Here is a 26751-nt window from a genome sequence, read left to right as displayed (position 1 = left end):
TCAAATTCCTGACCTGAGAATGATTCATACTGATCTCCATCTACCGGACCTCCCGGACCACGAGCCCTGGAGCACTACTGATAACCCAAAGGGTCAAAGACCTAAAAAACGCCAAATGAAGTCCCAGAGATGATCCTTTTTAACATCTGGTGAACTTTTTCTTTACTTGAGCCACTTTTAAGTTGATATATGAATACTTCTTTAGACTGTTCCTAAAAACAGTCATAGTTATTACTACTTATAGAAACTCTTGGGTATAGATGGATTATCAGTGGGTCATGTTTGTTGTTATTTCTTACCTTTACTACCAGCTAGGTACCACCCAAAAAAGCCAAAATGGTTTTTGCATATGTTATTGGGCGACGAGCCCCTGTTAATGTTGCAATGTTATTGTTTACTCACTCTTCTTTCTCTTTTTCTCCTCCCCTTGACCACCCATCCCACCCCTGCCGGTGTACAAACCTACATGGACATCGGAGATTCAACCTTTTCCTAGACTCGAAATGACGGATAAAACTAAAGATACTACCATCGCTTCATATAACGTAAGAGGCCTAAATGCGCCGATCAAGAGAGCCCAGGTACTAGCACATATCAAGAAACTAGAAGTAGATATTCAGTTATTACAAGAAACTCACTTTATCCAAGACAAATCCCCAAATTTTGAAAAACACTACTTTAATACATGGTACCATTCCTTCTCGACTTCCAGGAAATCTAGAGGAGTAGCGATAGCCATTTCTAAATGCACTCCCTTCCAACTGGTAGATACTCTCAGAGATAGGGAGGGCAGGTACATTTTTATTAAAGGAAAGATTGCACACAAATTGGTCACAATAGGCAATGTCTACGCACCCAATACAAAACAAGATTTATGTCTGGCCAAAACAATGAAAGAAGTAGACAGTTTTATTGAAGGCCCATTGATAATGGGAGGAGACTTCAATACTCCACTGTAACCGGTAATAGACTCTTCAACGGGGCAATCTAATGTTCCCAAAAAAGCGCTCAAGCGTATCCGTTCAATTTTTAACAACCACCAATTAATAGATGCTTGGAGGTACTTTCATCCTACCACCAAGGATTATACACACTTTTCTCAAACACAATCGTCTTATAGCCGCATTGATTATCTTTTCGTCCCACTTCAGATGTTCCCACTTCTAAAAGATATACAGATAACCCCTAATGTACATTCAGACCATTCGATTCTTATTAGCAAAATACAGATCGGGCATAGACGTAAAAACAACGTGTGGAGATTAAATGAGACATTATTGACGGACAAAATCAGCCAGGGATAAGATACTGTCGAAATTAAGAGAATTCTTTGAAATTAATGATCAAGATACTATATCCCTTGCGATGGTATGGGAAGCCCATAAGGCGGTAATAAGAGGAGAGATGATCTCCTTGTCCTCATATAAAAATAAGAAAAGACAGACAGAAGTTGTTTCCCTTTATAAAGAGATCCAGGCACTGGAACACTACCACAAACTATCGCTAAATCCTCAAGTGCTGACATCACTTTAAAAAAAGAGACAAACCCTGAAGGATCATCTAAACCTAGACTCACTGAAAATTTACACTAGATGGAAACACAAGATATTTGCGCACGGAGATAAAATGTCAAGGTTCATGGTAACAATGATTAAAAAAAGGAAAGCAAAGGCATTAATTTACTCATTAAAGACCCCAAGGGGAGTTGCCACTAAAAACCCAGAGGAAATTGCTTCCGCTTTCAGAGACTACTATGCCGCCTTATATAATATACGACCGGGGAAGACCGTTGACCAATTAACTAAGTGGAAAATGGAGATTAACACATTCCTGAAATCACTTAAACTCCCATCCCTCGATGAGACCCAGCAAACTGAATTGGCAGCCCCCTTCGGGTTGGGCGAACTCCGGTCCACCCTGTCAAACAGCCCAATGGGTAAAAGTCCAGGACCGGATGGACTTCCTAATTCTTATTACAAAGCCTTTCAAGAGACCCTAAACCCCCTTCTTTTGAAGCTGTTTAATGGAATATTGGGAGGGTTGCCCTTTTCAAAACAAACATTAGAGGCACATATCTCTCTCATACACAAAGAGGGCAAGGACCCCGAAGTGTGTAGCAACTACAGACCGATCTCCCTGCTAAACAATGATCTCAAATTGTTTGCAAAGATGATCGCTAATCGGATCAATCTAGTGCTGAGCTCATTAGTCCTACCAGACCAGACAGGTTTTGTAAGGGGCAGAGAAGGAAGAGACAATTCCTTGAAAATATTATATCTAATGCAATGTGCTCTCACACGCAGCGAACCACTGGTTTTGATGGGTACAGATGCCGAGAAAGCGTTTGACAGGGTGGACTGGACCTTCATGCAGGAGACATTGAGCCATTTTGGTTTTCCTCCGACTCTAATAAAAAGCTATCTTTCAAATGTATAACTCCCCCACTGCTAAAGTGAGGGTAAATGATGACCTTTCTGACCCCTTCGAAATTAAGAACGGTACACGACAGGGATGTCCACTGTCACCCACACTGTTTGTCCTATCAATTGAAACTTTAATTCAAAATATTAGGTAGCAACAAGACATTGTGGGAGGCCGTGCTGAGGGTTCAACACACAGTAGCGGCCTTCGCCGATGACTTACTTTTAACGCTAACTAATCCTGAGAGGGAAATCCCGGCGGTATTGGGTCTGTTTGAGAAGTTTGGGACTTTATCAAATTTTAAAATTAATTTAGACAAATCGGAAGCAATGAGCATAAATGTAGGCCAAAAAACCATCCGAAGCATTAAATCCAAACTACCAATAAAATGGAACTCGAAATTTATCCAATATTTAGGAATTAAACTAAGTCCCCACTGGCATTCACTATTCTCACTTAATTATACCCCACTACTTCATTAATTCTATGGTAGTATTAAGTCTTGGAATGCCCCGTATGTCTCATGGATAGGAAGGAAGAATCTTTTGAAGGGCTTTATACTTCCTAAATTGAGTTATATTTCTAGAATGTTACCAATTAATGTCCCTGCAGCATTTTTCTCAAGAATCCGTTCGATCTTTGGGAGGTATATTTGGAGGGGTTCTAGACCTAGGCTTAATTATGCAACACTCTACCTTCCCAAATCTAGAGGAGGCATGGGGGCCCCAGACACTCAAAAATATCATACTGCAGCGACGTTATCCTTAATAGTAGACTGGTGGAGAGGGGATGCCCAGAAACTCTGGACACAAATCGCAGACAACACAATCCCAGTTCCTCTACATGCAATAATGTACGCTTCCAAGGAGTTCACTCATAAGCTAAAAATCCAAATTGCTATATCCAAAAATATTATTAGAACATGGTTAAGACATTCACAGTCGCTTATGCCATTACCATCTCCATTAGTCAGGGTGGCTGATCTTCCAGAGCTCTATACGAATGACTCACTAAACATAAATTCGGACCCTCTACACAAGATCAGAGACAATTTAGAGTGTATAATGATCGATGGCACTTTACTCCCACTCCTGGAACTTCATACAAAATTCCCTCAACATCATCTAAGCTTCCTTCATCATAATAGGCTTAAAAATGCAATAAAAAGCTACCTCAGAGTTGGACACCTTCATAGGGAACTAACAATGTTTGAGAAACTTCTAGTTCATAAGAACTCACCAAGGGGTGTCCTGACCAAAATATACCAGGCAATTGTGATTAACAATACCACACTCAAACGAGCTTATATACACAATTGGGAAAAAGACCTTGGTATTGAATTACAGGACTGGGAGGTGGACCAAATCTACAAAAACTCTCATGGCCCATCGAGTTGTATAAGGGTACAGGAAAATTCATATAAAGTAGTCACTAGATGGTACACTACCCTGACTCTATCACACTTATGGTACACTAAATCCTCATCAACATGTTGGAAATGTTCTAAAGAAACTGGTACTTTTTTGCATATGTGGTGGTCTTGTGAATTATTACAACCCTTTTGGAAGGAAGTATTAGAACACACAACTAAAATATGCAATTTATTACACCCACCTTCCCTAACACTTATTTTCTTGAACTGGAAGGGAGATAACTCTAAATATAAAAATAAATCTTATTGGCATTCCTTTTGTCAGCAGCTAAGATTCTTATCCCAGTCCATTGGTTGACTAAAAACTGCCCGAACCTTTCGGACTGGGCTAATAAAGTGGACCAGTTATTCTATGTAGAGGAAATCTCCTCACTTATTTATTTTTCACAAGAGAGATTCTACAAAACATGGGCTCCCTGGAAATCTTTCAGATCTAGCGACGAATATCTGGCTATAATCAACAATTAATAGACTCTTTCTATGTATGGACTTCTTCTTAATTCCAAAGTAATCACTCCGATGTTTCCCCTTTTAATTTCCCCTTATCTACATTAGGACAAACCGGATCCTCTCCTTTCGGAGGAATCAACCCCGAACCCTGCTTTCCCCCACCTTCTTTCCCTTCTCTTTCTCCTACTCTTTTTTGTTTGTTGAATAAATGTTGTTTTGGTGAGTTGCAGGTCCCTACTTTGGGTTTGGCCTTTGGGAAGATACAAGACGACGAGAGTGAAATCTATTGAATTCTGTTTTTCTCACTGCAAATTTATTATTTGATCATACGGTCGTTACTATTACTACTTGATTATAATGGATTGGCCTTCCCGGAGTGTGGATAGGCAAATTAAGGATGTATCTTATAAACCACTTGTTACTTGTTAATTGTCTGTTATATGTGTAAAATTTAATAAAAAGAAATTTAAAACAAAACGAAAAAGGCTTCTCCCCTGTGCAACTTCTCTGATGTTTATTAAAGAGTTGAATTCCATGTAAAACATTTCCCACATTAGGAACAGGAAAAAGGCTTCTCCGCTGTGTGAATTCTTTGGTGTCTAGCAAGATTTGCTTTCTGACTAAAACATTTCCCACATTCTGAACATGAAAAAGGCTTCTCACCTGTGTGAGTTCTCTGGTGCTTAACCAAATTTGATTTGTGGGTAAAACATTTCCCACATTCTGAACATGAAAAAGGCTTCTCACCTGTGTGAGTTCTCTGGTGCTTAACCAAATTTGATTTGCGGTTAAAACATTGCCCACATTCTGAACATGAAAAAGCCTTTTCACCTGTGTGAGTTCTCTGGTGCTTAACCAAATTTGATTTGCGGTTAAAACATTTCCCACATTCTGAACATGAAAAAGCCTTTTCACCTGTGTGAGTTCTCTGGTGCTTAACCAAATCTGATTTCTGGTTAAAACATTTCCCACATTCTGAACATGAAAAAGGCTTCTCTCCTGTGTGGATTCTCTGGTGGCTATTAAGATCCGCTTTCCAGTTAAAACATTTCCCACATGCTGAACAGGAAAAAGGCTTCTCCCTTGTGTGGATTCTATGATGGCTATCAAGATGCGCTTTCGATTTAAAACATTTCCCACATTCTGAGCAGGAAAAAGGCTTCTCCCCTGTGTGGATTCTCTGGTGACTGTCAAGATTCGCTTTCTGATTAAAACATTTCCCACATTCTGAACATGAAAAAGGCTTCTCACCTGTGTGAGTTCTCTGGTGCTTAACCAAATTTGATTTGCGGGTAAAACATTTCCCACATTCTGAACATGAAAAAGGCTTCTCACCTGTGTGAGTTCTCTGGTGCTTAACCAAATCTGATTTGCGGTTAAAACATTTCCCACATTCTGAACATGAAAAAGGCTTCTCTCCTCTGTGGATTCTCTGGTGGCTATCAAGATCCGCTTTCCAGTTAAAACATTTCCCACATTCTGAACATGAAAAAGGCTTCTCTCCTCTGTGGATTCTCTGGTGGCTATCAAGATCCGCTTTCAATTTAAAACATTTCCCACATTCTGAGCAGGAAAAAGGCTTCTCCCCTGTGTGGATTCTCTGATGGCTATCAAGATGCGCTTTCAATTTAAAACATTTCCCACATTCTGAGCAGGAAAAAGGCTTCTCCCCTGTGTGGATTCTCTGGTGGCTATCAAGATTCGCTTTCTGATTAAAACATTTCCCACATTCTGAACATGAAAAAGGCTTCTCACCTGTGTGAGTTCTCTGGTGCTTAACCAAATCTGATATCTGGATAAAACATTTCCCACATTCTGAGCAGGAAAAAGGCTTCTCCCCTGTGTGGATTTTCTGGTGGCTATCAAGATGTGCTTTCCAGTTAAAACATTTCCCACATTCTGAACAGGAAAAAGGCTTCTCCCCTGTGTGGATTCTCTGGTGGCTATCAAGATGTGTTTTTTGATTAAAACATTTCCCACATTCTGAACATGAAAAAGGCTTCTCACCTGTGAGAGTTCTCTGGTGCTTAACCAAATATGATTTGCGGTTAAAACATTTCCCACATTCTGAACATGAAAAAGGCTTCTCACCTGTGTGAGTTCTCTGGTGCTTAACCAAATTTGATTTGTGGGTAAAACATTTCCCACATTCTGAACATGAAAAAGGCTTCTCTCCTGTGTGAGTTCTCTGGTGCTCAACAAAACTTGATTTGTGTGTAAAATATTTACCACATTCTGAGCATGAAAAAGGCTTCTCCCCTTTGTGAGTTCTTTGGTGTATAACAAGATTCCACTTCTGGTTAAAACATCTCCCACACTTGGAACAAAAAAATCTATTCTCTGCTGTGTGAATTTTTTGATGCTTAAGAAAAGATTCTATGAGGGGAAAATTATTTCCATATTCTAAAAGTGAAAATGGCTTCTTTACTTCAGGACCAATTTGTTTTTTAATGCTTATTTTGAGACTTTGCTTTTCCTTAGTAGTCGGTAATGAATCAGAAGACAGGACCTGTTTCAAAAGATCAGACGATAGATCTTTGCTGTGAAGGGATGATGGTATATCTGGAGTAATGGCATTCACTTCAATTGTATCCTGTGGGATCTCAAGATTATCTGATTTAAAAACTGAAGATGTCAGCTGCCCCTCTGAACGCCTGGTGCAGTCATCTGTTAAAAATAAAACCAATTAGTTTTCATAAAAAAATCCTTAAAATTTTACTTATTTTAACATTTGTACGTAAACTGTCCACAACATGACAAGTTATGTTGAATATGTAATTATTCACTAAGACAATGACAGCTCACAGTCTATAAGAAAACCTCATAGGATGAACCAGTAGTGTGGTGTTCAACTGTTTGTCCATTCTGCCTCCGAAATATAGAGTAAAAAGTCACAAAACAATGTTATGTTGAGGAAAATTATACCAATAAACCTTCTACTCATCTCCCAAAAAAACAAGTCCCCACTCAGGTCCATCATCTGTCAGTGAAAAACAGGTTTCTACATTACAAGTGGCTCAAAGGCTCTTGAAAAGCACCATGGCTTCCATACACCAATCCAGCAATATCCGCTCTCCCAAAGTCAAATTTTCCCCTCGCTTCTGAGCCTTGCAGTGTGCCCAAACCACATTTAGCATCCATGTATAAAGCACGTGTAAAGTGCCATGGAATAAATGGCGCTATAAAAATGAATAATGATAATAAATAATAATGTATTTGGCATTACTATAGTGATAAGGACCCACTTAATTTACAATGTGTGTGTCTCCTGGACCACAATCTGGGCACTGTGTGTTGGGTAATAAAATGACATATTTGCAATTTTCACTCTCCAGCATCCACTGCGTGCTAATTTCCGGAAAGTGGCTCTGGGGTGAACATACTACAATACATTAATCCTCTGAGGGTTATAATTTCCAAAATGAAGTAAATTTATGGGGATTTCTACTGCTCTGGTTTTCTGCCATTTTCTCATATTAGGGCTTCTGCATATGGTATGTCCTATCTCCTCTGGAATCTGCTCCTGTGATGTTTGGTTCTGTTACCAGGCACGACCTTATTCACTGTACAGGCGGCACTGGTAATGGAGGAGACATCGAAAACAGAAGCTCTGGGCGACGAAGGCTCTGCACTGTCACTGAGATTAGGGTGCCTGGGATTTGCAGTACCATCCAGTCTGGCAGTATGGATATGTGTTGTCCAGCTCCCTGCTCCAGCCAGTTGGAAAGCACCACGCCCTCCTAAAGCTAGAAGCATATTGCTGGAAGCTGTCAGATACAGCCTTCTCCTCTGGTTAATTCCTCTGTGCTCCTCTCCCGGCTTGTTTATTTGTTTCCTGTTGTGACCTCGGCTCGCTTACTGACTACTCTTGTGTCTTCTGATTTTGTATTTTCTCTGTTCTCCTGGCACTGACCCAGTTACCTGACTATTCTTGCTACATCTCGCATCACATAACAGAAGGTAACACCATGGCCAAAGCCTAGGGGTCTCTGTCTAAGATCATGTAGGATAGCTGCGGAGACACCATCACGTGTTTCTCAACGCAAGCAGTGAATAGCCAGACCTTTCCCCGGGAAGGAACAACCACGGGAAGGGCAGCATCCAGTAAAGGAAGACATCCAATACAGGAAAACCACATATGCCAAGCATGGTATCCATCCACAGACAGCTGTTTCGGGGTGTTTGCCCCTCATCAGTGTGGAGTAGGAATCTGGCTATTAGGAGCAGTGCCTAGTAAAAGGCTGTGAAGGAACAGATGATTGGCCTCGGGGAGACCAAAACATCCAACACCGCGGAGACACCATCACGTGTTTCTCAACGCAGTGATCCAGAACACTGCCCCCATCCCTTATGGGGTGATGGTGTCTCCGCAGCTATCCTACATGCATTTGCATATTTCCCATAAGGGATGGGGGCAGTGTTCTGGATCACTGCGTTGAGAAACACGTGATGGTGTCTCCGCGGTGTTGGATGTTTTGGTCTCCCCGAGGCCAATCATCTGTTCCTTCACAGCCTTTTACTAGGCACTGCTCCTAATAGCCAGATTCCTACTCCACACTGATGAGGGGCAAACACCCCGAAACAGCTGTCTGTGGATGGATACCATGCTTGGCATAGGTGGTTTTCCTGTATTGGATGTCTTCCTTTACTGGATGCTGCCCTTCCCGTGGTTGTTCCTTCCCGGGGAAAGGTCTGGCTATTCACTGCTTGCGTTGAGAAACACGTGATGGTGTCTCCGCAGCTATCCTACATGCATTTGCATATTTCCCATAAGGGATGGGGGCAGTGTTCTGGATCACTGCGTTGAGAAACACGTGATGGTGTCTCCGTGGTGTTGGATGTTTTGGTCTCCCCGAGGCCAATCATCTGTTCCTTCTCTGTCTAAGATCAGACCCAAGTAGAGGGGTTAAAGTAAGTGAACAAGGCAATCCCTGGGATCTGTAAAATGGAGTAGATAGCGCCAAGTCTGCTCATGGTGGCCATCTTTTGAGCTGCCAGGTGACCACAAACAGAGCCCCCAATGCATCGTATCTGCAAACTATTTCTGCAAGATCTGCAGTCAAATAGCTAAATAACTTCTTAACCCTGCCATGTGCCCAGACAGTAGTGTACAATTGTATATAGGGTACTGTCACATTCAAGAGAAGTTGGAAAATAATTTGTAAGGTCCATTTGTTTTCTATTATCCTTTGTGAAGAATTCCAAAGTTATCACTACAAAGTGACACACATCAGGTTCGAAAAATTGGGTCCTGATTAGCAACAAAAAAAGGCTGCGGGAAGTGGTTAAGTCAAAGGATTTGAGCAGTAACTACTGTAGTCAAAAACTGTGACCTAAGTTAATAACACATCTACTTAAATGATCAAATTCAACAGTCTTCATCTACTATATAATTGTCTAAGGGTCACTTCTGTCGGTCTGTCCCGGAAATCCCGCGTAACTGATTGGTCGCGGCCGCTAGGCCGATGGGCACAGTGATGGGCACAGTCCGGCCGAGAATTAGTCCCTCCCTACTTCCCAGCCGTCAGTGCCGGCTCCAGACTCCCATCCAGTCAGCGCTTACACAGGGTTAATGGCAGCGTTAACGGACCGCGTTATGCCACGGTGTAACGCACTCCGTTAACGCTGCTATTTACCCTGTGTGACCAACTTCTTACTATTGAAGCTGCCTATGCAGCATCAATAGTAAAAAGATCTAATGTTAAAAATAATAATAATAAAAAAAAAAATCATTATATACTCACATTCCGGCGCCTTTCCCGCTCCTCGGGACACTCCGGTGACCGGTCCATGCATTGCAGTCTGCGATGACCGCTACGTCATCATCTCGAGAGACCGCAATGCACTCTTGGGACCGGAGCGTCGCGAGGAGCATCGGTAAAGGCCTCGCCTGGATCCGGAGGCCAACGGAAGGTGATTATATAACTATTTTTTATTTTAATTCCTTTTTTTAACAGGGATATGGTGCCCACATTGCTATATACTACGTGGGCTGTGTTATATACTACATCTCTGTGCTATATACTATATGAGCTGTGCTATATACTACGTGGCTGTGGTATATATTACGTGGCTGGGCAATATACTACATCGCTGTGCTCTATACTACGTGGCCTGTGTTATATACTGCGTGGGCAGTGTTATATACTACATCTCTGTGCTATATACTACATGGCTATGCAATATAGTACGTGGCTGTGCAATATATTACGTGGCTGTGCAATATTCTACGTGGCTGTGCAATATTCTACGTGGCTGTGCAATATACTACATGGGCTGTTATATACTATGTGGGCTGTGTTATATACTATGTGGGCTGTGTTATATACTATGTGGGCTGTGTTATATACTATGTGGGCTGTGTTATATACTATGTGGGCTGTGTTATATGCTACTTGGCTGTGCTATATTTCTCTGCTGTATCTGTGCATCATGAATCGTGGTATGTGTTAAAGATGGGGGCCCACTTAGGGTATATGTCCACGTTCACGATTGCATCAGGATCTGGTCAGGATTTTATGCAGGTAAAATCCTGACCAAATCTGCACCTGAGGTCACTGGCAGGTCACCTGCATTGTCCTTGCATTGTTTCAGCAATGTAAGGACATGCTGCGTTCTTAAAAGACGCGCCACATGTGTGTTTTCGCGGGTATGCCGCATGCGTCTTTTAATGCATAGTGGAGATGGGATTTCATGAAATCCCCTCCACTATGCTGTAACATCTGGACGTTGCGTTTTTGACGCTGCGGCTCAACGCAGCGTCAAAAAAGCAGCGTTTCCTGAACGTGGAAACATACCGAGACTTCTTTTGCCCGGTGCCCTCAAAAACCTGGAGCCGGCCCTGGCTTCATTGATTGTTCGTGGCCGGGCATGACCAATCAGCGACAGGCGCAGTCCGCCCGCGAATTGCCGCGGAATTTGAGCCACGCTTTGCTAATTGGCAGCGGCCAGCTGAATCCTGTGTATAAATTGCATTATTCTGAAAACTTCATAAATAAACTACATACGTATTCTAGAATACCCAATGCGTTAGAATCGGGCCACCATCTAGTCAGTAATAAATGAGTAACTAGTGGTGAAACCTCTCTGGGGTAATTAGAGTATGGGGCTCAGTGGCTCTTTCAATCTAAACTATTATAAGGACCAATGCTAGATGTCAGATCAGTTTCAAGAAGAAATATTAGACATTCAAATACTTTTTTTTATAACAGTTCAGAGCTGATGTGTCAAAGTTTGGATGGAGGAGAATGTTGAGGTCTAGAGGCAAAGTGGTGAACACCCGATTGTGATATGACCGGGCTATACAAACCGAAAAAGCAGCAATAGCCGGTGACTAAGAAGAATCTGTGACTTCTCTGCATTTAGTGGTTACTACTCACCTGGGTAGTCGTATGTAGGAATCTCCTCTTTACACCGCTCATCACCCCTCACATATGTCTCTGTAGTATTAATATGGGTCAGATCTTCACCCTGAAGCAAGTATTGTAAAAGTCACAGACAGATGAATAGAAAAGATAGTCACATCTATGATCAGCTCTAATCCTGCCATCAGAGCATTACAGCCCTTACTGGCGAATAGAGTCTGGCGAGCAGAGGGGGCCCGCAGCAGGCCACCTCTCCTCTACGGGCCCCAGCGGCTCAACTGATCATGCATCGTCAAAGTTAAAATCTGTTGCCTTGCAGGAGATCACAAGCTGGCAGCTGATGTCAGAGGGCACATTGCCGGCGTATAATGACACTCACATATGATGGTACATGCCTCAGATGTATCAGGTGGAGGACACCCCTTGATCTCAGCCAGGTCAGGATAAACGTTTTTTTTTGTAAAGCTGCAGTAGGACGCTGCATTATACTACTATGGGGGTGCATTATACTTTTATGGGGCTGCATTACACTATGAAGTGCATCATACCACTATGGGAGGGCATTATACTATGAGGTGCATTATACTACTATGGAGGTGCATTGTACTACTATGGGGGTGCATTATACCACTATTGGGGTGCACTATACTCCTAAGAGGATGCATTATTCAACTATATATGACTATAGGACGCATTATACAGATACAGATGCAGAGTTTATCTGAGTGGGCAGTGGGACTGTGGAAGGTTCGAGAGTTGGAGGCGGAGCTGGGGGGGGGGGGGGTGTAGCCTGGGCAGAATCCCAAGTGGGCCCAAAAGTTTTGCCAGTATGGGACACCGAAATTCCTGGTGGCAGCCCTGCCTGCCATCTCCACCGTTCTCATTACACAAGTATAAAACATATAATACTGGCGAATAAAACAAGACTGAGCACAAGACCTTCACAGCTGTCTACTCATCATAGGGGAGATCTCATAACACCTTCTCTCCATCTACCTGATGATCCTGAGGAACATTGGGATCTTCTTGTTTATAGTCCTGTGGAAGAAGAGAATGGGGACATCTCTCTGGTGTTGTCCTCCTACTGGATAGAACTGGAGGAAACACATACAGAGACTGAATTCATTATTTACATACAGATAATTATAGGCCGTATGTATTTAGTCCTGTCTGTTACCTGGTGATGTGAGGGGCTGGGGAACCTCCATCATGACGTCCTTGCACAGATCTTTGTGTCCTTCTAAATACTCCCACTCCTCCATGGAGAAATAGACGGCGACATCCTGACACCTTATAGGAACCTGTCACACACAATGATACCGTCTTCCCCCGAAACCTTCACAGTGTTACTATATAATGTCCCAGCATTCCCAGCAGTGTCACCTCTCCAGTCAGCAGCTCAATCATCTTGTAGGCGAGTTCTAGGATCTTCTGGTCATTGATGTCCTCATGTATCAGGTGAGGTGGAGGCCCCGTGACTGGGCTCAGGGGTCTTCCCAATCCCTCAGACACAGGGTCCTGACAGCGCTCACTAGAGGTCTTCTTCACTACTGTGTAATCCTGGTTATGGAGAGACAAATTCATAAATCTCACTACAGACATTTCCAGAGTCCTTAACTTTCCAGTTCTGCCCATCTGTTATTCCCATAGATAAAAATGATGTAATGTGATGTCATCAGAATCTCTCACCTCTCCAGTAACCCGGAAGAGGATCTCTAGGGTGAGGTGTAATATCCTCTCCGCCATCTTGTATCTGTCCATATCCATCTTTGATGGGTAAATCAGGAAAATTCTCTTATATAGAAGATCTTCACTGAGAGGATCCGATATTGTAGAGACCTGAATGAGAAGATAAGCCGATGTAACATCATAAGAATCCTGTGTAATAATACAATTACTGGAGATAAGGGAAGCATATGAGATTGATTATTTTACAGTATTTAGTTTTCTTCTTTACATCTACAAATAAAACCAATATACACTGCTCAAAAAATAAACGGAATACTAAAATACCCCATCCTAGATATCACTTGAAAGAAATATTTCAGTAGCAAATTTTTATTCATTGCATAGTGGAATGTGTTGAGAACAATGAAACATAATTATCAATGTAAATCAAAATGAATATCCCATGGAGGTCTGGATTTGGAATGATACTCAAAATCAAAGTGGAAAATCAAATTACAGGCTGATCCAACTTCAGTGGAAATGCCTCAAGACAAAGAAATACTGTTCAGTTGTGTGTTGCCTCCTTGTGCCTGTATGACCTCCCTACAAGCCTGTGCATACTCCTGATGAGGCGGCGGATGGTCTCCTGAGGGATCTCCTCCCAGATCTGGACTAAAGCATCAGCCAACTCCTGAACAGTCTGTTGTGCAACGTGACGTTGATGGATCGTGCGAGACATGATGTCCCAGATGTGTTCAATCGGATTCAGGTCTGGGGAACGGGCAGGCCAGTCCATAGCTTCAATGCCTTCATCTTGCAGGAACTGCTGACACACTCCAGCCACATGAGGTCTGGCATTGTCCTGCATTAGGAGGAACCCAGGGCCAACTGCACCAGCATATGGTCTCACAAGGGGTCTGAGGATCTCATCTCGGTAACTAATGGCAGTCAGGCTACCTTTGGCGAGCACATGGAGGGCTATGTGGCCCTCCAAAGAAATGCCACCCCACACCATTACTGACCCCCTGCCAAACCGGTCACGCTGAAAAATGTTGCAGGCAGCAGATCGCTCTCCACGGCGTCTCTAGGCTCCGTCACATGTGCTCAGTGTGAACCTGCTTTCATCTGTGAAGAGCACAGGGCGCAAGTGGCGAATTTGCCAATCCTGGTGTTCAGTGGCAAACGCCAATCGTCCTGCACGGTGTTGGGCTGTGAGCACAACCCATGAGGAAATCACAGCTAGAATAAGATTGTTCCTGTACAGAAAAATTGAACAAAGAAATTCACCGTGTAAAAACTGTACTTAAAAAATTACCTTTAATTACGTCTTAACACAGTAAGGTGATAATAAGGACCACTGCCACCATTTAAAAGATACCAGGAGGTGCCTATACCTATCACTAATCTGAACTGTTCCTACCTACCAGCGGACGTTTGCACCCTACACCTGCGCAAAGGCTCCCCCGATCACTGTCGACTGTCCCTCCTACCCCTATCCAGCCCTGTGGGATGGGGAAAGGAATAGGAGGAGAGATATTGAAATGAGAGTTTCTTTGGACAGTATACAACAATTATAGTGACTGAAGAAATTGCAAAGACAGGCACAATAGCAACATGGATCAACATGCACCGTATCATGTAGCACACTATGAAGGGGTATCGTTTCCTTAGGTGTCTGAACTCCAAACCCTGCTATTGTCCCGGTCATAGCAATTTCTTCAGCAGCTAAGTAGTCTCTTTATACTATGTATACTTTATTCACTCCTGATGAACCTTGAAAGGGGAAATGCGTTGAGTGTGTTTCAGAGCTCTTAGGTTTGTATTGTTTTTTTTCTTACAAGTTCTTGATTTGATGACATGTACCTGTTCTTTAACATGCAGCTGAGCCTTATCTGGTTTTGAATATTTTTGGGCTTATTGCTTAACCCTTTTCTACCATCGGATGTACTATCCCGACCATATGACCTGTGACTTAATTCCCATGGACTTGATAGTACGTCATACCCGATCAGCCGCACTCAGGGGGGGGAGGGCGGCCGATCGCAGCCGGTTGTCAGCTGATTATCACAGCTGGCATCCGGCACTGTGACCGCTCCTGACACTTTAACCCCCAAAACACTGCGATCAAACATGATCGCAGCGTTCCGGTGGCATAGGGAAGCATCGCGCAGGGAGGGGGCTCCCTGCGTGCTTCCCTGAGACCCTCGGAACAACGCGATGTGATCGTGTTGTTCCAAGGGTCTCCTTTGTTCTCCTCCCTGCAGACCCCGGATCCAAGATGGCCGCAGGGGTCCTTCAGGATGGATAACAAGATTCCACCTTCTGGTTAAAACATATCCCACACTTGGATCAAGAAAATCTATTCTCTGCTGTGTGAATTTTTTGATGCTTAAGAAAAGATTCTTTGAGGAGAAAATGATTTCCATATTCTAAAAGTGAAAATGGCTTCTTTACTTCAGGACCAATTTGTTTTTTAATGCTTATTTTGAGACTTTGCTTTTCCTTAGTAGTCGGTAATGAATCAGAAGACAGGACCTGTTTCAAAAGATCAGACGATAGATCTTTTCTGTGAAGGGATGATGGTACATCTGGAGTAATGGCATTCACTTCAATTGTATCCTGTGGGATCTCAAGATTATCTGATTTAAAAACTGAAGATGTCAGCTGTCCCTCTGATCGCCTGGTGCAGTCATCTGTTAAAAATAAAACCAATTAGTTTTCATTAAAAAATCCTTAAAATTTTACATATTTTAACATTTGTACGTAAACTGTCCACAACATGACAAGTTATGTTGAATACGTAATTATTCACTAAGGCAATGACAGCTCACAGTCTATAAGAAAACCTCATAGGATGAACCAGTAGTGTGGTGTTCAACTGTTTGTCCATTCTGCCTCCGAAATATAGAGTATAAAGTCACAAAACAATGTTATGTTGAGGAAAATTATACCAATAAACCTTCTACTCATCTCCCAAAAAAACAAGTCCCCACTCAGGTCCATCATCTGTCAGTGAAAAACAGGTTTCTACATTACAAGTGGCTCAAATGCTCTTGAAAAGCACCATGGCTTCCATACACAAATCCAGCAATATCCGCTCTCCCAAAGTCAAATTTTCCCGTCGCTTCTGAGCCTTGCAGTGTGCCCAAACCACATTTAGCATCCATGTATAAAGCACATGTAAAGCGCCATGGAATAAATGGCACTATAAAAATGAATAATGATAATAAATAATAATGTATTTGGCATTACTATAGTGATAAGGACCCACTTAATTTACAATGTGTGTGTCTCCTGGACCACAATCTGGGCACTGTGTGTTGGGTAATAAAATGGCATATTTGCAATTTTCACTTTCCAACATCCACTGCACGCTAATTTCCGGAAAGTGGCTCTGGGGTGAACATAGTCACTACTACAATACATTAATCCCCTGAGGGTTATAATTTCCAAAATGAAGTCAATTTATGGGGATTTCTACTGCTCTGGTTTTCTGCCATTTTCTCATATTAGGGCTTCTGCATATGGTATGTCCTATCTCCTCTGGAATCTGCTCCTGTGATGTTTGGTTCTGATACCAGGCACGACCTTATTCATTCTACAGGCGGCACTGGTAATGGCTCTGTCCTGTCACTGAGATTAGGGTGCCTGGGATTTGTAGTACCATCCAGTCTGGCAGTATGGATATGTGTTGTCCAGTTCCCTGCTCCAGCCAGTAGGAAAGCACCACACCCTCCTAAAGCTGGAAGCATATTGCTGGAAGCTGTCAGATACAGCCTTCTCCTCTGGTTAATTCCTCTGTGCTCCTCTCCCGGCTTGTTTATTTGTATCCTGTTGTGACCTCGGCTCTTTCTCTGCTCCCCTGGCACTGACCCGGTTACCTGACTATTCTTGGCCAAAGCCTAGGGGTCTCTGTCTAAGATCAGACCCAAGTAGAAGGGTTAAAGTAAGTGAACAAGACAATCCCTGGGATCTGTAAAATGGAGTAGATAGCGCCAAGTCTGCTCATGGTGGCCATCTTTTGAGCTGCCAGGTGACCACAAACAGAGCCCCCAATGCATCGTATCTGCAAACTATTTCTGCAAGATCTGCAGTCAAATAGCTAAATAACTTCTTAACCCTGCCATGTGCCCAGACAGTAGTGTACAATTGTATATAGGGTACTGTCACATTCAAGAGAAGTTGGAAAATAATTTGTAAGGTCCATTTGTTTCCTATTATCCTCTGTGAAGAATTCCAAAGTTATCACTACAAAGTGACACACATCAGTTTCGAAAAATTGGGTCCTGATTAGGAACAAAAAAGGACTGCGGGAAGTGGTTAAGTCAAGGATTTGAGCAGTAACTACTGTAGTCAAAAACTGTGACCTAAGATAACACATCTACTTAAAAGATCAAATTCAACAGTCTTCATCTACTATATAATTGTCTAAGGGTCACTTCCGTCGGTCTGTCCCCGAAATCCCGCGTCACTGATTGATCGCGGCTGCCAGGCCGATGGGCACAGTCCGGCCGAGAATTAGTCCCTCCCTACTTCCCAGCTGTCAGTGCCGGCTCCATACTCCCCTCCAGTCAGCGCTCACACAGGGTTAATGGCAGCGTTAACGGACCGCGTTATGCCATGGTGTAACGCACTCCTATGCAGCATCAATAATAAAAAGATCTAACGTTAAAAATAATTAAAAAAAATAAAAATCATTATATACTCACATTCCGGCGCCTTTCCCGCTCCTCGGGACGCTCCGGTGACCGGTCCATGTATTGCGATCTGCGATGACTGCTTTGTCATCATCTCGCGAGACCGCAATGCACTCTTGGGACCGGAGCGTCACGAGGAGCATCGGTAAAGGCCTCGCCTGGATCCGGAGGCCAACGGAAGGTGAGTATATAACTATTTTTTATTTTAATTCTTTTTTTTTAACAGGGATATGGTGCCCACATTGCTATATACTATGTGGGCTGTGTGAGATACTACATCTCTGTGCTATATACTATATGAGCTGTGCTATATACTACGTGGCTGTGGTATATACTACATCGCTGTGCTCTATACTACGTGGCCTGTGTTATATACTACATCTCTGTGCTATATAGTACGTGGCTGTGCAATATAGTACGTGGCTGTGCTATATGCTACGTGGCTGTGCTATATGCTACGTGGCTGTGCTATATGCTACGTGGCTGTGCTATATGCTACGTGGCTGTGCTATATGCTACGTGGCTGTGCTATATGCTACGTGGCTGTGCTATATGCTACGTGGCTGTGCTATATGCTACGTGGCTGTGCTATATGCTACGTGGCTGTGCTATATGCTACGTGGCTGTGCTATATGCTACGTGGCTGTGCTATATGCTACGTGGCTGTGCTATATGCTACGTGGCTGTGCTATATGCTACGTGGCTGTGCTATATGCTACGTGGCTGTGCTATATGCTACGTGGCTGTGCTATATGCTACGTGGCTGTGCTATATGCTACGTGGCTGTGCTATATGCTACGTGGCTGTGCTATATGCTACGTGGCTGTGCTATATGCTAAGTGGGCTGTGCTATATGCTAAGTGGGCTGTGTTATATGCTACTTGGCTGTGCTATATTTCTCTGCTGTATCTGTGCATCATGAATCGTGGTATGTGTTAAAGATGGGGGCCCACTTAGGGTATATGTCCACGTTCAGGATTGCATCAGGATCTGGTCAGGATTTTATGCAGGTAAAATCCTGACCAAATCTGCACCTGAGGTCACTGGCAGGTCACCTGCATTGTCCTTGCTTTTTTTCTGCAATGTAAGGACATGCTGCGTTCTTAAAAGACGCGCCACATGTGCGTTTTCGCGGGTATGCCGCATGCGTCTTTTAATGCATAGTGGAGACGGGATTTCATGAAATCCCCTGCACTATGCTGTAACATCTGGACGATGCATTTTTGACGCTGCGGCTCAACGCAGCGTCAAAAAAGCAGCGTTTCCTGAACGTGGAAACATACCGAGACTTCTTTTGCCCGGTGCCCTCAAAAACCTGGAGCCGGCCCTGGCTTCACTGATTGTTCGTGGCCGGGCATGACCAATCAGCGACAGGCGCAGTCCGCCCGCGAATTGCCGCGGAATTTGAAGCACGCTTTGCTAATCGGTCGCGGCCGGCCGAATTTTGTGTATAAATTGCATTATTCTGAAAACTTCATAAATAAACTACATACATATTCTAGAATACCCAATGCGTTAGAATCGGGCTACCATCTAGTCAGTAATAAATGAGTAACTAGTGGTGAAACCTCTCTGGGGTAATTAGAGTATGGGGCTCAGTGGCTCTTTCAAGCTAAACTATTATAAGGACCAATGGTAGATGTCAGATCAGTTTCAAGAAGAAATATTAGACATTCAAATACTTTTTTTTATAACAGTTCAGAGCTGATGTGTCAAAGTTTGGATGGAGGAGAATGTTGAGGTCTAGAGGCAAAGTGGTGAACACCTGATTGTGATATGACCGGGCTATACAACTGATAAAGCAGCAATAGCCGGTGACTAAGAAGAATCTGTGACTTCTCTGCATTTAGTGGATACTACTTACCTGGGTAGTCATATGTAGGAATCTCCTCTTTACACCGCTCATCACCCCTCACATATGTCTCTGTAGTATTAATATGGGTCAGATCTTCACCCTGAAGCAAGTATTGCAAAAGTCACAGACAGATGAATAGAAAAGATAGTCACATCTATGATCAGCTCTAATCCTGCCATCAGTTCCACCATCAGAGCATTACAGCCCTTACTGGCGAATAGAGTCTGGTGAGCAGAGGGGGCCCGCAGCAGACCGCCTCTCCTCTACGGGCCCCAGTGGCTCAACTGATCATGCATTGTCAGACGCATGGCAAGTTAAAATCTGTTGCCTTGCGGGAGATCACAAGCTGGCAGCTGATGTCAGAGGGCACATTGCCGGCGTATAATGACACTCACATATGATGGTACATGCCTCAAATGTATCAGGTGGAGGACACCGCTGGACCTCAACCAGGTCAGGATAAATTTGTTTTTGTAAAGCTGCAGTATGACGCTGCATTATACTACTATGGGGGTGCATTATACTATTATGGGGCTGCATTACACTATGAAGTGCATCATACCACTATGGGAGGGCATTATACCATGAGGTGCATTATACTACTATGGAGGTGCATTGTACTACTATGGGGGTGCATTATACTACTATGGGGGTGCATTATACCACTATGGGGGTGCATTATACCACTATGGGGGTGCATTATTCAACTATATATGACTGTGGGATGCATTATACAGATACAGATGCAGAGTTTATCTATCAGTGGGACTGTGGAAGGTTCGAGAGTTGAAGGCGGAGCTGGGGGGGGGGGGGGGTAGCCTGGACAGAATCCCAAGTGGGCCCAAAAGTTTTTCCAGTATGGGACACCGAAATTCCTGGTGGCAGCCCTGCCTGCCATCTCCACCGTTCTCATTACACAAGTATAAAACATATACTAGTGAATAAAACAAGACTGAGCACAAGACCTTCACGGCCATCTACTCATCATAGGGGAGATCTCATGACACCTTCTCTCCATCTACCTGATGATCCTGAGGAACATTGGGATATTCTTGTTTATAGTCCTGTGGAAGAAGAGGATGGGGACATCTCTCTGGTGTTGTCCTCCTACTGGATAGAACTGGAGGAAACACATACAGGGACTGAATTCATTATTTACATACAGATAATTATAGGCCGTATGTATTTAGTCCTGTCTATTACCTGGTGATGTGAGGGGCTGGGGAACTTCGATCATGACTTCCTTGTACACATCTTTATGTCCTGCTAAATACTCCCACTCCTCCATGGAGAAATAGATGGTGACATCCTGACACCTTATAGGAACCTGTCACATACAATGATACAGTCATCCCCCGAAACCTTCACAGTGTTACTGTATAATGTCCCAGCATTCCCAGCAGTGTCACCTCTCCAGTCAGCAGCTCAATCATCTTGTAGGCGAGTTCTAGGATCTTCTGGTCATTGATGTCCTCATGTATCAGGTGAGGTGGAGGCCCCGTGACTGGGCTCAGGGGTCTTCCCAATCCCTCAGACACAGGGTCCTGACAGCGCTCACTAGAGGTAGTTTTCACTAGTATGTAATCCTGGTTATGGAGAGACAAATTCATAAATCTCACTACAGACATTTCCAGATTCCTCACCTCTCCAGTTCTGTCCATCTGTTATTCTCATAGATAAGAATGATGTAATGTGACGTCATCAGAATCTCTCACCTCTCCAGTAAGCCGGAAGAGGATCTCTAGGGTGAGGTGTAATATCCTCTCCGCCATCTTGTATCTGTCCATATCCATCTTTGATGGGTAAATCAGGAAGATGCTCTTATATAGAAGATCTTCACTGAGAGGATCCGATATTGTAGAGACCTGAATGAGAAGATGAGCCGATGTAACATCATAAGAATCCTGTGTAATAATACAAATACTGGAGATAAGGGAAGCATATGAGATTGATTATTTTACAGTATTTAGTTTTCTTCTTTACATCTACTAATAAAACCAATATACACTGCTCAAAAAAATAAAGAGAACACTAAAATACCATATCCTAGATATCACTGAAAGAAATATTTCAATAGCAAATTTTTATTCATTGCATAGTGGAATGTGTTGAGAACAATGAAACAATTATCAATGTAAATCAAAATGAATATCCCATGGAGGTCTGGATTTGGAATGATACTCAAAATCAAAGTGGAAAATCAAATTACAGGCTGATCCAACTTCAGTGGAAACGCCTCAAGACAAGGAAATTATGTTCAGTTGGGTGTGTGTGTGTGTGTGTGTGTTGCCTCCTTGTGCCTGTATGACCTCCCTACAAGCCTGGTCATACTTCTGATGAGGCGGCGAATGGTCTCCTGAGGGATCTCCTCCCAGACCTGGACTAAAGCATCCACCAACTCCTGAACAGTCTGTTGTGCAACGTGACGTTGATGCATCATGTGAGACATGATGTCCCAGATGTGTTCAATCGGATTTAGGTCTGGGGAACGGGCAGGCCAATCCATAGCTTCAATGCCTTCATCTTGCAGGAACTGCTGACACACTCCAGCCACATGAGGTCTGGCATTGTCCTACATTAGGAGGAACCCAGGGCCAACTGCACCAGCATAAGGTCTCACAAGGGGTCTGAGGATCTCATCTCGGTACCTAATACCTAATGACAGTCAGGCTACCTCTGGCAAGCACATGGAGGGCTATGTGGCCCTCCAAAGAAATGCCACCCCACACCATCACTGACCCCCTGCCAAAATGGTCATGCTGAAGGATGTTGCAGGCAGATCGCTCTCCACGGCGTCTCTAGGCTCCGTCACATGTGCTCAGTATGAACCTGCTTTCATCTGTGAAGAGCACAGGGCGCAAGTGGCGAATTTGCCAATCCTGGTGTTCTGTGGCAAATGCCAATCGTCCTGCACGGTGTTGGGCTGTGAGCACAACCCATGAGGAAATCACAGCTAGAATAAGATTGTTCCTGTACAGAAAATTGAACAAAAGAAATTCACCGTGTAAAAACTGTACTTAAAAAATTACCTTTAATTACATCTTAACGCAGTAAGGTGATAATAAGGACCACTACCACCATTAAAAAAATACCAGGAGGTGCCTGTACCCATCACTAAACTGAACTGTTCCTACCTACCAGCGGAGGTTTGCACCCTACACCTGCGCAAAGGCGCCCCCGATCACTGTCGACTGTCCCTCCTACCCCTATCCAGCCCTGTGGGATGGGGAAAGAAATAGGAGGAGAGATATTGAAATGAGAGTTTGTTTGGACAGTATACCACAATTATAGTGATTGAAGAAATTGCTAAGACCGGCACAATAGCAACATGGATCAACATGCACCGTATCATGTAGCACACTATGAAGGGGTATCGTTTCCTTATGTGTCTGAACTCCAAACCCTGCTATTGTCCCGGTCATAGCAATTTCTTCAGCAGCTAAGTAGTCTCTTTATACTATGTGTACTTTATTCACTCCTGATGAACCTTGAAAGGGGAAATGCGTTGAGTGTGTCTCAGAGCTCTTAGGTTTGTTTTTTTTCTTACAAGTTCTTGATTTGATGACATGTACCTGTTCTTTAACATGCAGCTGAGCCTTATCTGGTTTTGAATATTTTTGGGCTTATTGCTTAACCCTTTTCTGCCATCGGACGTACTATCCCGACCATGTGACCTGTGACTTAATTCCCATGGACGGGATAGTACGTTATACCCGATCAGCTGCGCTCAGGGGGAGGGGCGGCCGATCGCAGCCGGGTGTCAGCTGATTATCACAGCTGACATCCGGCACTGTGACTGCTCCTGGCACTTTAACCCCCGAAACACTGCGATCAAACATGATCGCAGCATTCCGGTGGCATAGAGAAGCATCGCGCAGGGAGGGGGCTCCCTGCGTGCTTCCCTGAGACCCTCGGAACAACGCGATGTGATCGCCAAAACATAAAAAAATGACATAAATGAGGTATCGCTGTAATCGTATTGACCCCAAGAATAAAACTGCTTTATCAATTTTTCCAAACGTGGAACGATATTAAAGGGACACTGTCACCTGAATTTGGAGGGAACAATCTTTAGCCATAGGGGCGGGGTTTTCGGGTGTTTGATTCACCCTTTCCTTACCTGCTGGCTGCATGCTGGCTGCAATATTGGATTGAAGTTCATTCTCTGTCCTCCGTAGTACATGCCTGCACAAGACACAGATTGTTCCCTCCAAATTCAGGTGACAGTGTCCCTTTAACGCCCCCCAAAAAAGGAATTCATGAATTGCTGGTTTTTGTTCATGTTGCCTCACAAAAATCGGAATAAAAAGTGATCAAAAAATGTCACGTGCCCGAAAATGGTACCAATAAAAACATCAACTCGTCCAGCAAAAAACAAGCCCTCATGTGACTCTGTGGACCAAGATTTGGAAAAATTATAGCTTCCAAAATATGGTGACGCAAAAACTATTTTTTGCAATAAAAAGCGTTTAGTGTGTGACAGTTGCCAAATATAAAAACCCGCTATAAATAGTAAATCAAACCCCCCTTTATCACCGCCTTAGTTAGGGAAAAATAATAAAATAAAAAAAAGTATTTATTTTCCCATTAGGGTTAGGGCTAAAGTAAGGGTTGGGCCTAAAGTTAGGGTTGGGATTACATTTACGGTTGGGATTAGGGTTAGGGGTGTGTCAGGGTTAGGTGTGTGCTTAGGGTTATGGTTGGGATTAGGATTAGGGGTGTGTCAGGGTTAGGTGTGTTTAGGATTATGGTTGAGATTAGGGTTGTTGGAGGTAGGGGTGTGGTTAGAGTTGGGATTAGGGTTAGGCGTGTGTTCTGGTTAGGGTTGGAGTTAGAACTGGGAGGTTTCCTCTGTTTAGACACATCAGGGGCTCTCTAAACGCAACATGGCATCCGATCTCAATTCCAGCCAATTCTGCGTTGAAAAAGTAAAACAATGCTCCTTTCCTTCTGAGCTCTCTTGTATGCCCAAACAGGGGTTTATCCCAACATATGGGGTAGCAGCATGTTCAGGACAAATTGGACAACTATTGGGGTCCAATTTCTCTTGTTACCCTTAAGAAAATAAAAATTGGGGGGCTAAAAATCATTTTTGTGGGAAAAAAGATTTTTTATTTTCACGGCTCTGCATTATGAACTATAGTAAAAAACTTGGGGGTTCAAAGTTCTAACAACACATCTAGATAAGTTCCTTTGGGGGTCTAGTTTCCAATATAGGGTCACTTGTGGGGGTTTCTACTGTTTAGGTACATCAAACGCAACATGACGCCCGCAGACCATGGCATCAAAGTCTGCATCCCAAACGGCGCTCCTTCCCTTTCGAGCTCTGCCATGCGCCCAACAGTAGTTTACCCCCCACACATGGGGTATCAGCGTACTCAGGACAAATTGTACAACAACTTTTGGGGTCCAATTTCTGCTGTTACCCTTGGTAAAATAAAACAAATTGGATCTAAAGTAAATTTTTTGTGAAAAAAAGTGAAATGTTCATTTTATTTTTTTAAACATTCCAAAAGTTCCTGTGAAACACCTGAAGGGTTAATAAACTTCTTGAATGTGGTTTTGAGCATCTTGAGGGGTGCAGTTTTTTTAGAATAGTGTCACACTTGGGTATTTTCCATTATATAGACCCCTCAAAGTGACTTCAATTGTAATGTGGTCCCTAAAAAAAATGGTGTTGTAAAAATGAGAAATTGCTGGTCAACTTTTAACCCTTATAACTCCCTAACAAAAAAGAAAATTTTGGTTCCAAAATTGTGCTGATGTAAAGTAGACATGTGGGAAATGTTACTTATTTTGTGTGAGACATATCTCTGTGATTTAAGGGCATGAAAATTCAAAATTGGAAAATTGCGAAATTTTCCATTTTTTCCACAGATAAATGCAAGTAATGTTGAGGAACTTTTACCACTAACATGAAGTACAATACGTCACAAGAAAACGCTGTCAGAATCACCGGGATCCGTTGAAGCATTCCAGAGTAATAACCTCATAAATGGACAGTGGTGAGAATTGTAAAAATTGGCCTGGTCATTAACATGCACACCACCCTTGGGGTTAAGGGGTGAATGCCCTGGGATCGTGCAATATTTATGCAGGCTATGATATTTATATATGACTATGGCCATCTGTTTAGTTCCTACACAGACAGTATAACTATTTGCCCTATAAGAGGAAGTGGAACTATATTGATCATTTATTAGTTTGAGCTCACTTGTAGGTTAATTTTGGATAGGAAACTGTTGAGTCTAACATATCATTGCCATCATTGTTAGACTTCACCCCTTCACTGCCCCTCATATGGAAATGTTATGGTCTTAGGGTTAGGAGGGCACCAACAAAATTGTAAATATCATGTAGGGTGCCAACCTCCGCTGATAGGCAGGAGATAGATAAGGGTAAGGTCCCTTCAATTCATTTTGGCCCCTCACCAAGTCTATATTATCTTTTACAACCCCCTTTATCTTAGGTATTTGAAAATCTAAATATATTTTCACTCACGAGGTTTACTACCCAACAATAAAATTTTGGCAGTAATGATAAAAAAGTAATACATCAATCCCCCACTATAATTGTGGTATACTGTCCAAACAAACTCATTTCAGTATCTCTCCTCCTATTTCTTTCCTCATCCCACAGGGCTGGATAGGGGTAGGAGGGACAGTCGATGGGGAGCGGGGGCGCCATTGCGCAACTGTAGGATGCCAACCTCCGCTGGTAGGTAGGAACAGTTCAGTTTAGTGGGTACAGGCGCCTCCTGGTATCTTTTAAATGGTGGTAGTGGTCCTTAATATCACCTTACTGCGTTAAGACGTAATTAAAGGTAATTTTTTTTTAACTACAGTTTTTACACGGTGAATTTTT

General features: G+C 43.1%; 2 protein-coding genes across 6 annotated transcripts in view; both read right to left on the bottom strand.

Moving 5' to 3' along the window:
- LOC143766495 (uncharacterized) overlaps window positions 1-26751 on the bottom strand; it is a 122563-nt gene that overhangs the window by 83897 nt on the left and 11915 nt on the right. The gene's annotated exons all lie outside the window — the stretch shown is intronic.
- The window catches only part of LOC143766486 (uncharacterized), a 40595-nt gene continuing 17691 nt past the window's right edge, over window positions 3848-26751 (bottom strand). Inside the window, exons 2-13 of one of the 3 annotated variants that reach the window (XM_077254202.1) lie at window positions 21603-21752; window positions 21297-21473; window positions 21091-21214; window positions 20910-21007; window positions 19897-19987; window positions 15871-16028; window positions 13357-13506; window positions 13051-13227; window positions 12845-12968; window positions 12664-12761; window positions 11683-11773; window positions 3848-6970 (exon numbers count right to left, since the gene is read on the bottom strand). In XM_077254202.1, the coding sequence (XP_077110317.1) occupies window positions 4857-6970; window positions 11683-11773; window positions 12664-12761; window positions 12845-12968; window positions 13051-13227; window positions 13357-13506; window positions 15871-16028; window positions 19897-19987; window positions 20910-21007; window positions 21091-21214; window positions 21297-21473; window positions 21603-21680 (3480 nt within the window). In that variant the 5' untranslated portion in view covers window positions 21681-21752 and the 3' untranslated portion in view covers window positions 3848-4856. The remainder of the gene's footprint in view (window positions 6971-11682; window positions 11774-12663; window positions 12762-12844; window positions 12969-13050; window positions 13228-13356; window positions 13507-15870; window positions 16029-19896; window positions 19988-20909; window positions 21008-21090; window positions 21215-21296; window positions 21474-21602; window positions 21753-26751) is intronic. The other 2 variants (XM_077254200.1, XM_077254201.1) reach the window with 2 other exon arrangements.

This window comes from Ranitomeya variabilis, chromosome 4 (assembly GCF_051348905.1).
Source record: "Ranitomeya variabilis isolate aRanVar5 chromosome 4, aRanVar5.hap1, whole genome shotgun sequence".
NCBI lineage: Eukaryota > Metazoa > Chordata > Amphibia > Anura > Dendrobatidae > Ranitomeya > Ranitomeya variabilis.
The sequence above is the reverse complement of the archived record's forward strand: the minus strand, read 5'-3'. Positions and strand labels throughout refer to the sequence as shown.